At 38.9% G+C, this 18,789-nt stretch overlaps 1 protein-coding gene across 1 annotated transcript in view; it reads right to left on the reverse strand.

Annotated features, from left to right (window-relative positions):
• Nucleotides 1–18,789, reverse strand: part of OTOGL (otogelin like) — a 168,234-nt gene that overhangs the window by 117,099 nt on the left and 32,346 nt on the right. Inside the window, exons 12-19 of the mRNA XM_075552752.1 lie at nt 18,428–18,553; nt 16,599–16,707; nt 11,316–11,362; nt 10,771–10,916; nt 9,772–9,895; nt 8,835–9,012; nt 3,098–3,222; nt 31–240 (exon numbers count right to left, since the gene is read on the reverse strand). Of these exons, the coding sequence (XP_075408867.1) occupies nt 31–240; nt 3,098–3,222; nt 8,835–9,012; nt 9,772–9,895; nt 10,771–10,916; nt 11,316–11,362; nt 16,599–16,707; nt 18,428–18,553 (1,065 nt within the window). The remainder of the gene's footprint in view (nt 1–30; nt 241–3,097; nt 3,223–8,834; nt 9,013–9,771; nt 9,896–10,770; nt 10,917–11,315; nt 11,363–16,598; nt 16,708–18,427; nt 18,554–18,789) is intronic.

The raw sequence follows: 18,789 nt of genomic DNA on the forward strand, positions 1-18,789 counted from the left end.
GCTAGGCTTTAGGTGTGCCCCCGAACTCACCACAGAAGGAAACCTGAGCTCTGAAATCGATGGCGACACCACGTTGGCCGCAGAGGTATGCATAGTGGGCCAGAGCATTGCACAGACAGGCACTCCCACACTTGCAGCCATCGTGTCGGCAGAGCTGGTAGTACAGGCCAGGGCTCACGTAGACATGGCAAGGAGCAAAGAGCTGCTGGTGGATGACATCGCAGTGCGCTGCATAGCCAACTGACAGACAGAGACCCTCATTAACACCGCAATCTGAAGGCCAGATCTTAAATGTGTTACCATGGTTGAGAACTTTTTGATCCTTTTGATTTCCACACTAACAGATTCTACAGCATGGGAGAGGTACGCTTTCAGATTGTACAGAGTTGGGTTTTATAATACTGGGAACATCGGTTGATAGGCCTTAGCAATACTAGAAATGTATTGTTTAGTAATATAACTGAGCAACTGAGGGCTGAGAATAGCAGTGACTTCACATACTGTACTAGCTGAGGATCATTTTAGAAATCCTGTTATAAAGTATTAGGTCAGCGGTTCTCAACCCGTGGGCCATGATCCCTTTGGGTGTTAAATGACCCTTTCACAGAAGTGGCCTAAGATCATTGAAAAACACATAAATATTTCACAATATATAGTTACATATTGTTTTGTGATTAACCACTATACTTTAGTTCTGTTGGATTATGTTCAATTTGTAACAATGAAAATACATCCCGCACATCAGGTATTTGCATTATGATTCATAACAGTAGCAAAATTACAGTTCTGAAGTAGCAATGAAAATCATTTTATGACGGGGCTCACCACCCCACGAGGAACGGTAGAAAGGGTGGCGGGTGGGGAAGGCTGAGGACCGCTGTGTTCGGTGGGTAACCTCGAAGCCCCGGAGCATCACATGAAGTGGTGCCAGATTACAGACTTTATGGCAAATCCTTGACTCCGCAAGTAATAAGGAAGAATTAGAAGCAGCATTCCAACGGCGTCTCCGAGGTAAATGTAGTAGTGTTGTGGCAGACACCGGCTCAATGCCATGCAGAAATCACGTAGTCATTAAACAATACCACACCCTTATCGAGAGCTCAAACCCGTTTGATAAGTTACCTGTGAATTCATGAATAAATGCATCATAACTAGCGTCTCAGGATTGGAACATAGGTTAAATTCCAGAAGATACCAGCTGTCACACTGTTGTGAGGGCTATGTAACCACTTCTTAAAATGTGCTGGAGATGCCTTTGCGAATACTGATGCTTCATGATACTAACCAGGTTTGAATCTAGATTAGAGATTTTTATTAACCACACATATTCCTACTGGCATGAAATAAGAACAGGCAAGAAGACACCTGAGTGAAAAAAATATTGCTCAGAGCCCACATCAGAGTAATTAAATTTTTCTCTAATTACTTTCCTTTTTATAAATTTTTTTTAATTCATTCACTTGAAATTTTAAAAGTAAAAAAAAATCATGGCACAAGTGAAGAGTGTGATATCTGAATTATTTCATAAGAGATATAGGTTATATAAGAAAAATTCATCTCCTCAAAAAAGTCCACTGCTTTCAATTGGGTTCTGACTCGTAGTGACTTATGGTTTCGGGAACACGAAATCTTCAAGAGAATAGTCTCGCCTTGAGATTAGCAGCCCAACAGCTCACCCATAACAACACCAGGGCCCTTAGGGACAAATAAAGGCAGCAAGACACAGAGACCACGAGAAAGTAACTAATTGGGCCATTTTCTAATGTTTGTATGTTATTTCTTTATTATAATATCAAAGGAGGGAAATGAGAAAATTTGAGACAAACCAAACAAGATTAATTGACAGACAGCTGCTAGTGAGACCCCAGCTAGTGAGATTAAAAGTATTAAACCATAGACAGATTTAGTCAAGGCCTTTTACTACAGATAAGAAAAATGCTGATTTCTACTATTACTAATGTATTTATAAAACTACATAAAAGGAACATTATTTAATTAGAACAAGTATTTTATTAGGTTAAATATTTAATTAAAGAGAAAAATCAAAATTAAAATATATTTAAATATTCACTGTGGTTTTTTTCACAGAGTGATTCTGAAAAAGAATGTAAAGCAGACAAAACCCACTTAAGCCCTTCTTCATTGAGCAATATGTTTGCTATGTCTTTAGTAAAATATGGCTAAGCTCCTGGCTTGTGGGTTGCACTGTGATTGTGTACTGAACGGATCATGACCATCTCAAATTGATGCCAACTTGATGACAGAATATTTCCCTGAATCACTGGCTTCTTGCTATGATGCTATAATTAAGTGAAGTCACTAGAAACTTATACTATGAGGGTAATAAACGTGAGAAGTCGCATGGGTTATCACACTGTAAAACAAAAGCTAAATGCGTATAACTGCAACACATTGGGAAATTTCCTAAGAGTTTTCTTTAACTTTTACAGGATTTGAATGCATTATAAGTATCTAGGCCCCATCTCACAAGAGAAAGATAGGGCTTTGTGTGCCCTTAAAAGGCTGCAGTCTCAGAAATTGTAGAGGCAGTTCCATCCCATCCTACACGGTCTCCATGAGTCAGCATCACCTAATTGGCGATGAGTTCAGTTGAGTTGTTGAGGCCAATTTAGGAAGATGAGATTACTGAACATCAAAAGGATATTTATGAATGAAAGATAATACATAAAATAGTCACTTTCAGGACTTATTTTTTTAAGAGGCTAGATTACACAAAACCTACTGCCAGCAACCTAGTTACAACTCAAAGTGGCTCAAGGATCCGGAATTGCTCCATAGGGTTTCCCAGACTGTAGATCCTTCCAGAAGCAAACCACCTCATGCCATCCCACAGACTAGCAAGTAAGTTTGAAACCAGGTGGTTAGCAGCCCAACACTGAACGTACCACTCCACCAAGGTTCACTCAGATTCCATAAGAAGCCAAATCTCCAGGCATGCGTTTAAACACATTTCCATAGGAGAAGTCCTGACTTTAGCATAATGATGAAACCCAGATTTTAAAATGACTATTTCATTGACAGAGTAGAGTGATAATTAGAACTTCCCCTAAATTGTCATGTAAAAGACAAAACTTACTGTTTTGCTGATTAATGTTACAGGGGTCCACCATGGGGACATGAACGGGTGCAAAGCACGTGGAGGAGACCCTCCAAGCATTTGCGTGAAGCTGTGGAGTCCCTTCTATCATGCCTGACGGGGACCTAGGGAGCAAAAATAATATTCACCTTAGTTTCTCTCAGGGATCCCTTGCATTTTTTTTTTGTGGAACTCTTTTCCAGAATTTGAAAGAGTGCTATTATTTTCATTTATAAAGAAACGTTAGGGCGTTACATGTTCCAACAGTTCAGAAAAAGACATACGGCATTTGACTTCCTGCTAGTAGGACTTTATAAGGTGCCAACCTGTGGATACACATGCCACATTTCATCATTTCATCATAAATAAGAAAGCACTGTCTCCATGTCGCAAAAACGTAGTCTGCACAGTGCATTTCAGAGCCAGCATCCAAATCTGGCTTGCACCACTAGGATAAAAAAAAATCACTCAGGCAACCAAAATGTTAATTTATGTATGTATGTATGTATGTATATATGTATGTATGTATGTAATTCTGGGGCATATAAGGGGCAAAATTGAATAATTCACATGATTCTTCTCATGGTAAAGGTGAGTGTCTCAAAGATAAAATTCTATCTATCTGGATTACCATTGCTGTCTATCCATTGGTCATATGATGGCATGCCTGATGCTGTGCTGCAGAAAGCGAGGTCACCAGAGTTTCGAGTATCAACAGGGTCATCCAGGGTGAACAAGTTTCAGTGGAGCTTCCAGAATAAGAACAGACTAAGATGTAGAAGTAGGCAATCCATTTCCGAGGGATTGGCCACTGAAAATCTTCCAAATAGCCCTGGAACACTGTCTGATAAAATGCCCAAAGACGAGCCCCTCAGAATGGAAGGCACTCGAGATGCGACTGGGGAACAGTTCCCTCTTCCAGTAAAAATGTGGGTGGAACAAACCCTTCAGGACCTCCATTTGCTGACGGGACACTAATCAAAATGGAATGATGTAGCTAAAATAGCCACTAAGAATTGGAAGGTTAACTTACAAATTATGAACCTAGGGGAACTGGATGTTGTCAAGTGAAAAGGAATGGATAAAGAAAAATATCCCAGGCATTACTGAGCTGAAATGGACTGGTGCTGACGATGCTGAATCAGACAAACATGATTTACTATGTTGAGAAGGACAAATTCAAGAGGAATGGTATTGCATTTATGAGAAAAAAGACCCTTCAATGCTGTCTGTGATAATATTTATACTCCTACAAGAAAGACTAGCTAATACAACTGTTATTCACATTTAGATGCCAACCACTAAAGCTAGTGGTACATAAATTAAAGAATCTCTCATTTATTTCAGCTTTAAATTGATCGAATGTGCAATCCGGGTGCATTGATAATTATAGATTATTGGAATGAGGACGATAGAAACAGAGAGGAAGCATCAGTAGCTGGACAATATGGCCTCAGCCATGGAACGAAGGCTGGAGATATCATCATAGAACTGTGCTACCCCAACAACTTCACTGCGAACCGAAGCTTGCTGAGTCGTGGGATTACAGGAAGAGCGTCCTGCACGAGGGAATCAAAAGGTCATAAGAAGACTAGAAAGAAAAGGCCAAAGTGGATGCCAGGAGATACAATGAAACCTAGTCTTGAATGTACAGCACCTAAAGCAAATGCAAGAAATGGTGAAGCAAAATTGCTGAGCAGAAAATTTCAATGAACCGCTTGAAAAGATAAAATATTGTAATGAAATGTGCAAAGACCTGGGTTAGAACAACAAAAGGGAAGAACCCATTTAGGAACAGTTTAAAAAAATTAATTTTCATGCCCTTCATGATAAAAACAGAGAAGATGGACAGAATACAGAGTTACTGAACCCCAAAACTTGTGCATAAAGACTAGGAATGGTTAGAGTAAAACATACAATCATTTCGAGAGACTGTGTATGATCAATAACTAGTGATATTAAATGAAGAAATGCACTAAGAAGAAATGCACTAAGGACATTGGTAAATAAAAATCAAGGATCCAGGAATTGACAGAATACCAATTTGAAGTGTTTCAAGAAATCAATATTGTGCTAGCAGCACTCGCTACTATATGCCATGGAAAATGTTAGCTAGCCAACTGATTGGAAGAGATCCATATTTGTGTCCGTTACAAAGAAAGATGATGCAACAGAACTCAGACATTACCTAGCAGTATCAATAATATCACATGCAAGTGAAAATTTGCTGAGAACAATGTTTTTTAAATGTTAGCACCAATACATTGACAGGGAGCTGCCGGAAATTCAAACTGAATCCCTAAGAAGCTCGAGAAAGTGGGATATCATTGCTAATGTCAGGGGATCTTGGCTGAAAACAGAATATCAGGAAAAGCGTTGCATATATTGTGTTAGCTATGCAAAAGCATTTAACGCTGTGAATCAATGGCTACCACTGAGAGGAATGCAAATGCAGAACATTAAATTGTGCTCGTGTAGAACCTGTACACAGGCCAAGAGGAAATAATTCAAACAAAACAAGGGCAAGCAGCATGGTTGCAATCAGAGATGTACTTCCGGGTTGCATGCTCCCACCATACTTGTTCTCTCTGTAGGCTGAGAAAGTAACCGGACAAGTGGGACAACAGCAAGAAGGTGTCATGAGGATCACAGGCACACTAACAATTTGTAATATGCATATAACACGATACTGCTTGCCAAGAGGACTTGAAGCACTTACTGGTGAAGGTCAAAGACTGTAAGATTCAGTATTGATTACAACTCAATATAAAGAAAAATAATTCCCTCAACTGGATCAATAGGTAGCATCATAATGAGCAAAGAAAAGATTAATGTTATCAAGGACTTCATTTTACTTGGATCCACAATCAATACTTACGGAAGTACCAGTCAAGAAATCACATCAAAAACTGGGAAAATCTAATCCATCACACCTGTGTACAGTCTTAAGGACAGAAGATGTGGCCTTGAGACTAAGGTATGTCTGATCGATGCCACGATATTTTCAATCACCCTGTCTGCGTGGGAAAGCTGGCCCCTGAGTACACAAGGTCAGAGAAGAAATGGCGGGTTTGAATGGCGGCGCTAGGGAAGAATACAGGAAGCAGCAGGGACGGGCCAGAGAACAAGCAAATTTTTCCCGGCGGAGGTACAGCTACTTGCTCCTTAAAAGTCAACGCCACACTCATTGCTGGCGCAGAAGCTCCATTTACTTGGCCAGGCCTTCAAGACTGAGTCTCCACGGTGAAGGGAGGTTCCCTCCAGTTGCATTTACTCACATCTTCAGTCTCCTCAGAAAACCCAATGTAAGAGAAAAACATGTACAGGTTTATCCTCAACAACGATGTTTAGGAGCTAAACACTGAAATTCCACCTCTAGCAGCCACCGAGCTGTTTATTGTCAATCCTTATTGGACATTGCAGTATGTACTGTCAAAAGTACTTCAGAAATCAAGCTTGACTAAGTCTTGCTTGACCACACCTCCAGGCCTGACTGCATTAATTGCTAGAACATGGCCAAGTAAGCAGAATGTGCATCAACTCGGCTTTCTACGGCACCCTACTAGATTCACTGCTTTGGTTACCATTGGGCTAAGTGATCATACACGAACTGTATGGGACGTCTCACCACAGTGACGGAGAGAGGACAAAGAAGGAAGCATGGACAGCCACACAAGCAATTCCACCATGCCCTTCTCTTAAACCCAGCTCAATCCCTTAGCTTGCCCTTCCCTTTTTTCTCTTCCTCACTGGCAAACCTTTTCATAACAATACAGCATCGGCCCAAAGACCTAATTCAACATCTCCTGTCACAAATGAGAACACCAAAACTCAGAAAAGTGTAAGAACGGTGCCTGCGATGTCTTCATTTGCTCTTTCTCCTTCCCTCGAAATCATTGGAAATGTAGTAAAATAGGTTAGCAATATGACACGAATAAGCCTGGCTCAGAGGAGCGCTGCAGCCAGAGCGTGAGCCTCCTACTTAACTCATCCAAAGACGCAAAGGAAAACAGAAAAACCCAGGGCCGTTGACCTGTTGCATTTCATTTTGTAAAATAAACTTTCTGTTTCGGGAGTCAGCTTATTTTCACGAGGCATATAAAATGAATGTTCAAGTAATATTTTTCACGCCACTATGTTTACAGATTCTCGTTAAACTTTATAAAGTAAAAAAAGTTAGCTAATCGTTCAAGAATCCCACACAATATTCAAAACGTATCTCTGACTCTGAATATTATCCTGCTCTGTCACCATGCTTGAATGTTTATAGGCCGGTGAGACTGGTGCCTTCGAAAGAGGCAGCTAGCGCTGTCATCTGTTAACAGTGACTGCTAACCTCTCTCACAAAACGGAAAAGAAAACAGGCTGCATTTGCATCTTTTCTGAATATCTTAACCACGCCATGTACTATAGTTTCAGTTTCGCACACGTATCAATAGTCTGACTTCCAAATAAATAAAATAAAAAGGCAATGTAACCTAGAGTCTTATTGCTCAAACGGGAAGCATATTAAATAACTTTTTCCCTGATATTTCTAATTGACATTTTGAAATGTCAGCTGCACATCTACATTTCAATCTCAGCGCCCATCACGTGTGCTACCACAGTCCCATTTGACTCAGAAGGCAAAGACCAAAGCCTAGATTCCTATTCACTGAACTCATCATTTTGTGTGAAACTAGTCAGATAAACAACAGGTTTTCATAAGTAACAGCCGTAATTAATTTCAGGTGGGTATGAACAAGCTTTGTAAAACAAATAATGCCTGAATGGGATTAAACAATAAACGGCATTTCACGAGACAGACTGGAAAGAGGAACAAAACCTGAGAGGAAAAAGAAATATGCTGATGAGATTACATTTAACTTGTAAGGAATCGAAGTGTTGGCAGAATGGCCACTGTATCAAAGTCCAGTGACTACCTCAGCACACACTGATCTCCGCCTGCTGCATTTATAGTTGCAGTTTAATGGTCATTTTTTCAAAAATCAGTATTTATATGTATAGATACAATTGATTAATACTTTACATAAGAAACATTAAGTGGTTAACCAATTTTGGTTGATCTGCAATATAAACTTTTTGAGATTGAGAAATGTATTATTTTCCTGCTTACAATGCCCACAGTGCTTGGCACAATAACAGATGCTCAAAGGATTGACGTTAAATGAAGCACTGCTTCATTTTATGTCTATGTAAAACTTGCTTTGTCATAGAAGCAAGGTTCTTCTATTACTGCTTTTCTTCCCACGAAACACAAACTATCACAGCACCTCATTATCTTAGAATCCAAAATGTGTGTTAAGATATCATTCATTCCAAATTATATCAATACTTTTAAGTGTAAATCATAATTATTAACACCAAATAATACTGAGACTGTTTTAATGGCAATGATTTTTCTAAGTAAATCCATTGCTAAGCTTTGTAGATGTCGAGGGAGTCAATGCTGGGTCATGACTAGGCCACAAGGTCTGAGTTACACTGCCTCGTTTAGAAACTTGGTTTTGCCATTAGCTATTTGGCCTTGCGTGATTTGTCACTTTGAGATTTTTGGTTGCCTTCTCTGTGAAGTATAGCTACTAGTCAAGTGATTGTTATGACGTTTAATCATGATGATTCATGTACGAGAGCTTTAGAAATGGTGCACGCTAGACTCCTGCTCATTACATAAACATTTTAATGAAGTCATTTGACAGTCACTGAATGTTGTTAGCTGTGTAGACATGATACTTACAGAAAATCATCTCTTATGTTCCCGTTGAACGTGCCACACAGGCCTAACGTTCTTCTTTTCCATGCACTGCTGAGCTGGATGTAAATCCTCTCCCCATCGATAGCAAACAAGATCTTTAAACCGAAGGTGGTTTTCAGGAGCAAGAATAAGGATGACAGAGTGTGGATTTCAACAATCCCTGTAGGAAGAAACCATATCCACGTCAGTTTTAAGGCTCGTGGGCGAAGTTAGACAATGCCACAACCTAACATCAAGACTTCTCTGCGAAGTGACAGAGGCAGGCTTGCAACCCATTCCTCTGGCCCCTGGTTTCCAGGACCCACTTTCGCCACCTTTTGCCTGTTTCTTTGATCAGTTCCCCTCGTCAGTATTCAGCAGACATTCTTAGTAGATTAGCAGGTCAACATGTAATTTCAGTTGACAATGTCTCATGAAGTGAGGAGACAGTTTAAAAACTTATCCCTTCTTAAAAAAATCCGTGTGTGTGTTTTATTTCTTCCCTAAACTGGTCATGACTCCCAAACTATTAGTTTTTCCTCAACTATCTCTCATCACCTTGAGACATTTCTCAAAAAGGGAGAACATAACAATTTATACGTATGATTTTGTGAAACACCACGAGTGACAAGAAGCTTGTGTTGAAACTCTGTTGATGACTTATGCCATCCCAAGTGCTGTTCTTCCCATCTGAGATACAGTCATTGGTCTTTTCCCATGCAGAGCAAAGAATGAAGAAAATCAGACTCAAGGAAACAATTCGTCTCAAACTGCCAACCACGTGGCTCACAAGCCAACACGTATCCACTACACCACTGCACGATCACTGCTGAGGATTTGGTAACACAAGGGCTCTCAATACACATGGGACTCATCAGCCAATGGAAAAAGACTCTGCTTGTTTGCGTATCTAAAGTACACTAGTAACTTTGCTTCTTACCTTTCAGATTGAAGCCTTGGTTAGGACTGGTCAAGATTTGTCCTCCCCGGCTAAGGGTTACTTGTTTGCTGAAATCATCCTCCAGAATTAAAGTGACTGAATGAAGACAGACCAAACCAAGATTCTGCATAAAAATAAAACGATCAGTTAGAGGAGTCAGAGAATGATAAAGACAAATAAAATGTACAAAAGTTTTCCAAAAATTTCCGTAGCATATAAAGTGACTTTCAAAATGCATTCCACTGGCGTATTTAACTGGCATGTTAAATTGACATATTAACATAAAAATTAAATAAAGATAACCATGAGAGTATTTGGAAATCTACATAGAAAGCTGGAGGCCTGGTGCTACAGTGGTTACACGTGGGACTGATTTGCATGGTCAGCAGTTTGAAGTCACCAGCAGCTCCGCAGGAGAGACACTGGGCTTTCTCCTCCCATAACCAACAGGGAGGTCACCCTGGGTTAGCACTGACACGATGGCAGTAAGTGAGTTTGGTTTGGAGTTTATGGAGAAAGCTACTTCTGACTCTAATGTATTGCAGAGGCAAACAAACAGAAAAAAATATTTCAGAACTTTGGTAGAAATAACCAAACAACCACATCTGTTCAGAATTATATGAAACCTGCTCAATCCTCTCAATAATGATGTTTTTAAAAGATAGCTTCACATGCCATCATGAAGATGTTCATAAAATAGACACAAAATGCTACTTTTTAAAAGAAAATTTCACTTGAAAATAGAGTAGTTCATTTATTCTGACAGATATTTATTTTCACATTTTAATATCTCTAGTCATTGATTAATCGTTAACATTTTTGTGGTAGTACCTAAAATAATGAAGCATCTTAGCAATGGATGGAGTCTTAGTTGTGAAGAAAGTAATTATACCCATCTATGTTATCATTATTAATCTGGATACAAAGCTTGGACACCCACCTTCTGAAAATGTGGGTATTTCTGGTCATTTTGAGATTAAAAACAAATATTGTTCTTACCTGCTCACAAGGAGCTTTCTGCAAAGTAATTGTGAATTTATCTTTTCCAGTGCCTTTCAGAAGGATATACTGGCACATGCCAATGAAAGAATAATGTCTACCATCAAAAGTTGAAAAATGGGAGTCACCCACAACAGAACATTGAACTACGAAGAAATAAAAAATAATAAAGCAAGAGGGGAGAGAGAGGAGGAATAAATTAAACTCCTGCTTCTTCCAAAGTAGAAAGTCAATTAGCATAAATGTAGTTCAAAACAAAATTATAAAATGTGCTGAATGAAAAATTTACTAGATTATATTCTATTATTCAAATTATTTTATAATTAGTTAAATGATAACTCTTTCAAATAACTTTTAGGTTTTGTAGTATTTGAACTTTTGAATAAATTCTTAGCGATACTGCCAGCTCAAAGGTATCATTGATTCTCTACCTGCATCTATACAGCATAAGATGTCTGGGTATACATGATTTATCTTCATTAACATAGTTCTATCTTTTCCTCCAATTTAAAATATATATCTCAAAAAATATTTTAGAAGATTACCTGGACAGTCGTGTTCAGTACAGTTCCAAATTCCACCAACACAGACACTAAATAAAAATGTTAAAGATATTACTCTACTAGTCCATGAAAGTTACCAATGTTTGCATCAATGTGTTGATTAATGGTTCAAAATGTATCATGTTCACCGGTTTGTTGGGTAAGATTGGTACAAATTTGTGTTGACTTGAAAAATAATTCTGGAAAAGCTCAATTTACTGATACCTTTGGTTGGTTACTACTTAAATTATTGCTCAGTGCATGTTATGTGGTAAAATCACCTAAGCAGATTAGTCAAGAACAAAGTTATGAGGTAAGCAGAGAAATTCTGTTTTATACCCTTTTTCAGTGATAAAACTAAAAAAGGTCACACATAATTCTAATGAAAAGAAGGAAAATTAAAAACCATAATTTTAAATTCCCACAGAATCTAGACATTCTATGTCTGAATGGCAGAGGCTGGATGAACCCCTGAATATATTTGATAATCTTTAAAACTTCAACCAAATATATCCCCTGGAATCTTAAAACAAAACGAGTAGTCAAACGTGTCTGCATTGAACATTGCCTTCCTTGAAGATCCAACTATACCTGCTCCGAGTGAGAACAGCAACTCTACAGATCAGATAGGAAAACGAGGGGGAAGTTGTTGTGCGTTCAAACTCATAGCAACGCTATCTGTGCACAACGGAGGGAAACAACCCATGGTCCTGTGGCATCCTAACAATAGCTCACGGTTGAGCCCATTGTTTCAGCCCCTGTGTCAACCCATCTGGTCAAGGGCCTTTCTCTTTTTCACTGCCCCTCCACTTTACTGCAAGTGGTGGGTTTTTTTCTTCAGACGTGATCTCTATGGCCATCATGCACAAAGCACATAAGGTGATGAAGTCTCACTAGCCTTGCCTTAAGGAGCATTCTGGGAGTGCTTCTTCAGAGACAGATCTGTTTGTTCTCTGGGCAGACCACAGTACTTTGAGTGTGATTTGCCAACAATAGCGTTCAAATGCATCTATTTACCTTTGGTCTTCTTTATTCAATGTTCAACTTTCACATGCATGCAAGGTAATTGAAAATACCATGGCGTAGGTCCAGCCTACTCTTGCCCTCAAGGTAACAGCTTTCCTTTTCAATACTTTAAAGAGGCTGGTGCAGCAGATTTATCCAATGCAGTGGGTCATTGAATCTCTTGGCTGCTGCTTACTTGAGAATTGATTATAGATCCAGTCTTACATAGCTTCAATCTTTTCTCTGTTTATTAAGGTGGTAACTATTGGTCTAATTGTTAGAATTTTGACCTTCTTTACATTGACTTGTAATCCATATTAAAAACTGCAATTCTTGATTTTCATCAGCAAGTGCTCCCATTACTCCTGGTTTTCAGCAAACATGCTTGTGTCATCTGCATATCACAGGTTGTTAATAAGCCTCCCTCCAATCCTGATGCCACATTTTTCTTCATATAACCCAGATTTTCTGATTATTTGCTCATGATACAGATTGAATAAGTATGGTGAGAAGATATGACCCTAATGCACACCTTTCTTGATTTTAAATGCACGCTGTATTCCCTTGTTCATCTGCAAAATTGCCTCCTAGTCCTTGTACAGGTTCACGTGAGCACAATGAACTGTTTTGAAATCCCATCCTTCTTGTCTGTTCATTGTTTGCTGTTAGATACACAGTCGAACACCTGGGCATAGTCAACAAAACACAAGTGCACACCTTTCTGGTGTTCTCTGACATCAGCAATGCCATCCCTGGTCCCACGTCTTTTTCCGAATCTGGCCGGAACCTCTGGCAGCTCCCTGTCTATGTCTGCTGCCACCAGTGTTGGATGATCTTCGGCAAAATTTGAGAATTCTAATGAGTCATCCTTCTTTGAAACTTGGTATAAATATGGATCTCGTCCAGTCAGTTGGCCAAAAAGCTGTCTTGCAAATGTCTTGGCATAGCTGAGTGAGCCCTTGCAGTGCTACAGCGGCTTGTTGAAGCATCTCCCTTGGAATTTCATCAATCCCTGGAGTCTGGTTTTTGACTAATGCTGTCAGAGCAACTTGATCTTCTTTCAGTACAAGTGGTTCTTATTCATATGCTACCACGTGAAATGGTTGAATGTCAACTAATTCTTTTTGGTACAGTGCCTCTGTGTATTCTTTCCAACTTCCTTTTTTGTTTCCTATTTCAATCAGTATTTTGTCCATGGGAACTCTCAGTGTTGCAACTTGAGGCTTGAACTCTTTCTTGGGCTCTCTCAGGTTGAGGCATACTGCGCGTGTCCTTCCTTTTTGGTTTTCTAAATCGAGGTCCTCGCACATTTCATTCTAATGCTTTAAGAGACAGTGATGTTGGGCTATGTTTATGGGAAAGAAACAACTTGGAAAACGAAGGCGTGAATGGTTCTCCAGCTCAAAGAAGGTCATCAGTGTATTGAATTGTACATGTTTTTAACAGCAATTGTAGAGCAATTTAATAGCACGTGTTAAGTCTGTGTATGTCTTGCTGTGTTTAGTCTCAAAAACAAAATTATTAAAGAGTCGCACACAAACCAGAGCATTTGCCTAGGTCATTAGAGGAATGCACAGTCAAGATTAGCAAGTCACCTCTCTTATTAAAATTCAAGTTAAAAATATTTATTTTGAAGCTCATCAACTATAAAGAGATGAAGTTGTTCTCTCCTATGAGCTAAATTCTACCTTCCGTTCTCACAAAGTGGATAGGCGATCTGGAGGACCGAAGCAGAGTGCTTGCAAGGTAAGAACTCAAATCAGCGTCAAGAGCACAGCCAGCCAATCACACTTCACTTTTACACACTGACTCAGTCTTATCACCAAACAGAAAAGGACCTGAGGGCACTGAGACCTTGGTTCCTTTGTATGGCTGGATGGAAGTCTATGACATTTGCCAGTGCAGGCACACCTCACAGATATTTCAGGTTTGGTTCCAGATCACCACAATAAAGTCAACATAGCTGTAGCCCAGGTGGGGATGGAGCATGGTGGTGGGGTAGGAGGAAAGTCAAGGGAGAGGGAGGAAGGAGCTGGGAGTCAAGGGGCATTTATGGAGGTCTAGACAAAGACGTGTACATGCAAACATATACACGAGGATGGGGAAATAGATCTTATTGTCTACATTTATAAGTTTAATATTAAGGTGGCGGAAGGACCTTGGGCCTCTACTCAAGCACTCCCTCAATGCATGAATACTTTCGTTTATTAAATTGATACTCTATGATGCTCACTCTCCCGACACAACTGCTGAAGCCAAAGTGGGTGAACAAGTAAATGTGGTGAAGAAAGCTGATGGTGCCCGGCTATCAAAAGAGATAGTGACTGGGGTCTTAAAGGCTTGAAGATAAACAAGCGGCCATCTAGCTCAGAAGCAACAAAGCCCACATGGAAGAACACACCAGCCTGAGTGAGCGAGTGATCCCAAAGGGATCAGTTATCAGGCATCAAAGAACAAAAAATCATCATCTCATTGGCTGCACACCTCCATGATAGGATCGCTGAAGACAAAAGGGTGCATAAGCAAATGTGGCGAAGAAAGCTGATGGTGCCCGGCTATCAAAAGAGATAGCGTCTGGGGTCTTAAAGGCTTGAAGATAAACAAGCGGCCATCTAGCTCAGAAGCAAAAAAGCCCACATGGAAGAAGCACACCAGCCAGTGCGATCACGAGGTGCCAAAGGGACCAGGTATAAGGCATCATGCAAAAAAAAATGTATGTGTGTGTGTGTGTGTGTATATATATATATATATATATATATATATATATATATATATATATATATATATATATATATATATATACCACATTGAATGAAGGGGGAAGTGCAGAGTGGAGACCAAAGGGCCAAGTGTCGGCCACTGGAGATCCCCTCATAGAGGGGTTTAGGAGAGGAGATGGGTCAGTCAGGGTGCAAGGTAGTACCGACGAAGAGCACAGCTTTCCCCCAGATCCTGGATGCTTCCTCACCTCAACTACCATGATCCTAATTCTACCTTGCAGGGCTGGATAGGGCAGAGGTTGTACACTGGTACATATGAGGGCTGGAGGCACAGGGAATCCAGGGTGGATGATACATTCAGGACCAAGGGTGTGAGGGGCAATGCTGGGAGAGTGTAGGGTGAGTGGGTTGGAAAGGGGGAACTGATTACAGGGATCCACATGTGACCCCCTCCCTGGGAGAGGGACGGCAGAGAAGGGGGGGAAGGGAGACTCCGGATAGAGCAAGATATGACAAAATAACGATGTATAAATTACAAAGGGCACATGAGGGAGGGGGGAGCGGGGAGGGAGGGGGAAAAAAAAGAGGACCTGATGCAAAGGGCTTAAGTGGAGAGCAAATGCTTTGAGAATGATTGGGGCAGGGAATGTATGGATGTGCTTTATACAATTGATGTATGTATATGTATGGATTGTGATAAGAGTTGTATGAGTCCCTAATAAAATGTAAAAAATGAAAAGGGGAAAAAAAAGAAAGAAAGAAAAGAAAATGATTAGAGCCAAGAATGTACAGATGTGCTTTATACAATTGATGTATGTATATGTATGGACGGTGATAAGAGTTGTATGAGCCCCTAATAAAACGTTTTAAAAAAATAAAGAAAATCACTCTACATATACTGTAGTCTATTAAGTGCAGAATAGCATGATTAAAATCTTAGAATATTGTTTGAATTCTCAAACTGTGACACAGAGACACAAAGCCAACACTTGCTCTTGGAAAATTAGAGCAAAGAGACATTCAACATGGTGCTGCCAAAGCTGTCACTTTATAAAAATATGTGTTGTCTGCAAAGCGCAATAAAGTAAAGCACAACAAACCTATGTGCGCCTAGAGTTTAATGAATCTAATTTAATAAAAACATTTAAATGTTTCAAACCATGACTAAAAATTGGAAATCTGTAGAGCAATGCTTTAAATTACTTAACAAAGAAGTTTAGGAACACCCACAAATTTTAAGAGTGAAATTATGTACAAATTAGTGATTACCAATAATAAAGAAAAGGTAACAACATATTACATGGGTACAAGAATTTGTGACTAAATAAAAAATAAATGAAAAAAAGAATTTAAGACAATACCAAAGGAAATTATAATACTTACATTATAAAATAAAATAGATCCCTGCTGCCACTCCATGGAATTCATGTAAAATAGCAATTGTTACTTTACATTTTTGAAATAAAATTAATAGTAAGCATATTCCTTGAGGAATCCATTACAGTAAGTTAACTAGCTAGTCGGGTACTCAAAAATACCTGACCATACACTGATCACATACCATTCGGTGCATTCTTGTTCAATTTTTGAGCCAACTGAATAAGCTAATCCATGAAAAACACACGGGCAATTTTCCAAGGAGATGCAAGTCCCATTGTCCATTATCAGGCCTATTAAAGAAAAATATAAATCAAATTCCCAAAGGAATGATAAGGACTGTATTCATTGAATTTAATAATTCACTCTGTATTTAATAATTCACTCAACTTTTTGTTGAACAGATGCTTACACAAGGTGGGAGGGATATAAACTCTTTACTCTCAAACAGGTTTGTCATGACCTGTCTCAGTCAGTAGGTATCTTATATATAAGGGTCAATTACAGTGGTTTCGACTTCCTTATCTCAAGTCATGCCATAAAACATTAAAAGTGGACTACTCAGTACAACATAACTTTACAGTATTCTCTTGCTTTACAGGGAGAGGAGGCAATAGTAAGTTATTGTTGTAGTGCCTGTTGATTCTAAAATAATACAGCATCCCATCATGGTCAGAGAGTTAATAAATATCTAGGCAGCACTGTTTTAAGGGCTGAGTCAGTGAACTAGGTTTGTTTCTTAAGTGACAAGTATAAGAGGTGGGGTACAGCCTAATGCCACCATGTTACTGAGATCACTGCTGTATTCAGCTAGCCTTTTCCTTTTTTCATAAGCAATGCTTTCTAGGTGAAGGAAGCTTTGGTTTACATTTGCAAGCATGGCTTCACATATGTCCTGGTGTGATCTTCTTTTGTCATAGCCAACTGGTTAAGAAAAGTCCCCAAAGGGCACTGCTTCACAGACTATACATAACACAGACACAATAACGGACTAAGCTCCATAGTTCTGATTTCCAAAAAGTTCCACCTATAGGAATTATATGCCAATAAAATTCTTAAAAATTAGTATTTCTATAGTGGAAATTCAGGTGTTTCATAAATCATCCATGATTAAAATATTTTGTTTATAATTTCATGAAGAAAAATGTAAGGTATATGATTTATAATCAGACAGAAATTACTGTAAATTATAGAGTTATGAACCATCTATTTCATGATTCTAAGAGTCAGATTTTGCCTAAGTTAAAAATAACTTAGACATTAAACATTACTTTGCACTCGATACAAAATACTATCATTTTCAATCCTTGATCTCAAAAAATATACTCTCCATTCATAGAATATAGATTGTTCATCTCTGCAGCTCCTACACAAAGCATAGTAAAAACCCTTAGAAGTTGCTCAATACACATTTGTTGAGTTACATTAATATGAAAAAGTCAAAATAGCATTTAATAGGAGATAACTGATATAGTAAAAAATGTATATCTTAGAATTTCAGAGAAATTCAGTGAATAAAAGGACATGGGTTAAGTCTTAATGTAGAAGAACTCTGTGTCTCGAAAGAAAGATAGAACGTGGGTAAGAGCACAAGAGGACATAAAACTATTTTATAGGTTTGGCAATCAACATTTGAATGATCACAAATGGGGGGAAACATGCAAGATCTTTCATTTATTAAAACTATATTCTGGACTAACAATCTTGTGCTGAAAATGTGAAAGTTTCTTTCTCTGAGTATGCATTCATCTCTTTGAAAATAAGGGAAAATATAAAATATCTTTAAATACTTAAAAGAAGAAAGTACTTGCCCTACATACTTTCAGGATTCTATGTTCTAAATTGAGCTGAAAATTTACAAAGAAATGAGCCTTTATTTTTAAGAAACATCCATTTATCTTACTTATATTATGAGCCAAATTCTAGAAGTGTCGAACCGAGAGCGACGTTAATGGGATCGGGAGACTCTGAGGGATTAATTTCAGAGGACTGAGGGAAAATGGAGGCACTTACCGTCTGGACAGTAACATCCATCAAGACAATGGAGATTGCTTCCCAGACATTCCTTCTCGAATGTGCAGGTTGGTGGACAGCAGCTGATGCAATCCCGATGGACAAAGCTGTCATCGCACTTGTCAGCTAAAATGAGCAAGAAAGGCAACTGTAAGCCAACTTGACTCATCTCTAACACAAACCATCACGACATTAAAAAAGATACGCAAGTTTACAAATCACCTAGACTTTCATTTATAGCAACTTTCATATTCTTGATTTTGAGTACTAGGTAAGCCTAAATTTAACAAAAGTAACAGAGCTTCCTGGCGCCTTACTCCTTAACATAGACTCTTCATTTTTTGACACTTTACAGAGGTCTT

Source organism: Tenrec ecaudatus, chromosome 6 (assembly GCF_050624435.1).
Source record: "Tenrec ecaudatus isolate mTenEca1 chromosome 6, mTenEca1.hap1, whole genome shotgun sequence".
Taxonomy (NCBI): Eukaryota; Metazoa; Chordata; class Mammalia; order Afrosoricida; family Tenrecidae; genus Tenrec; species Tenrec ecaudatus.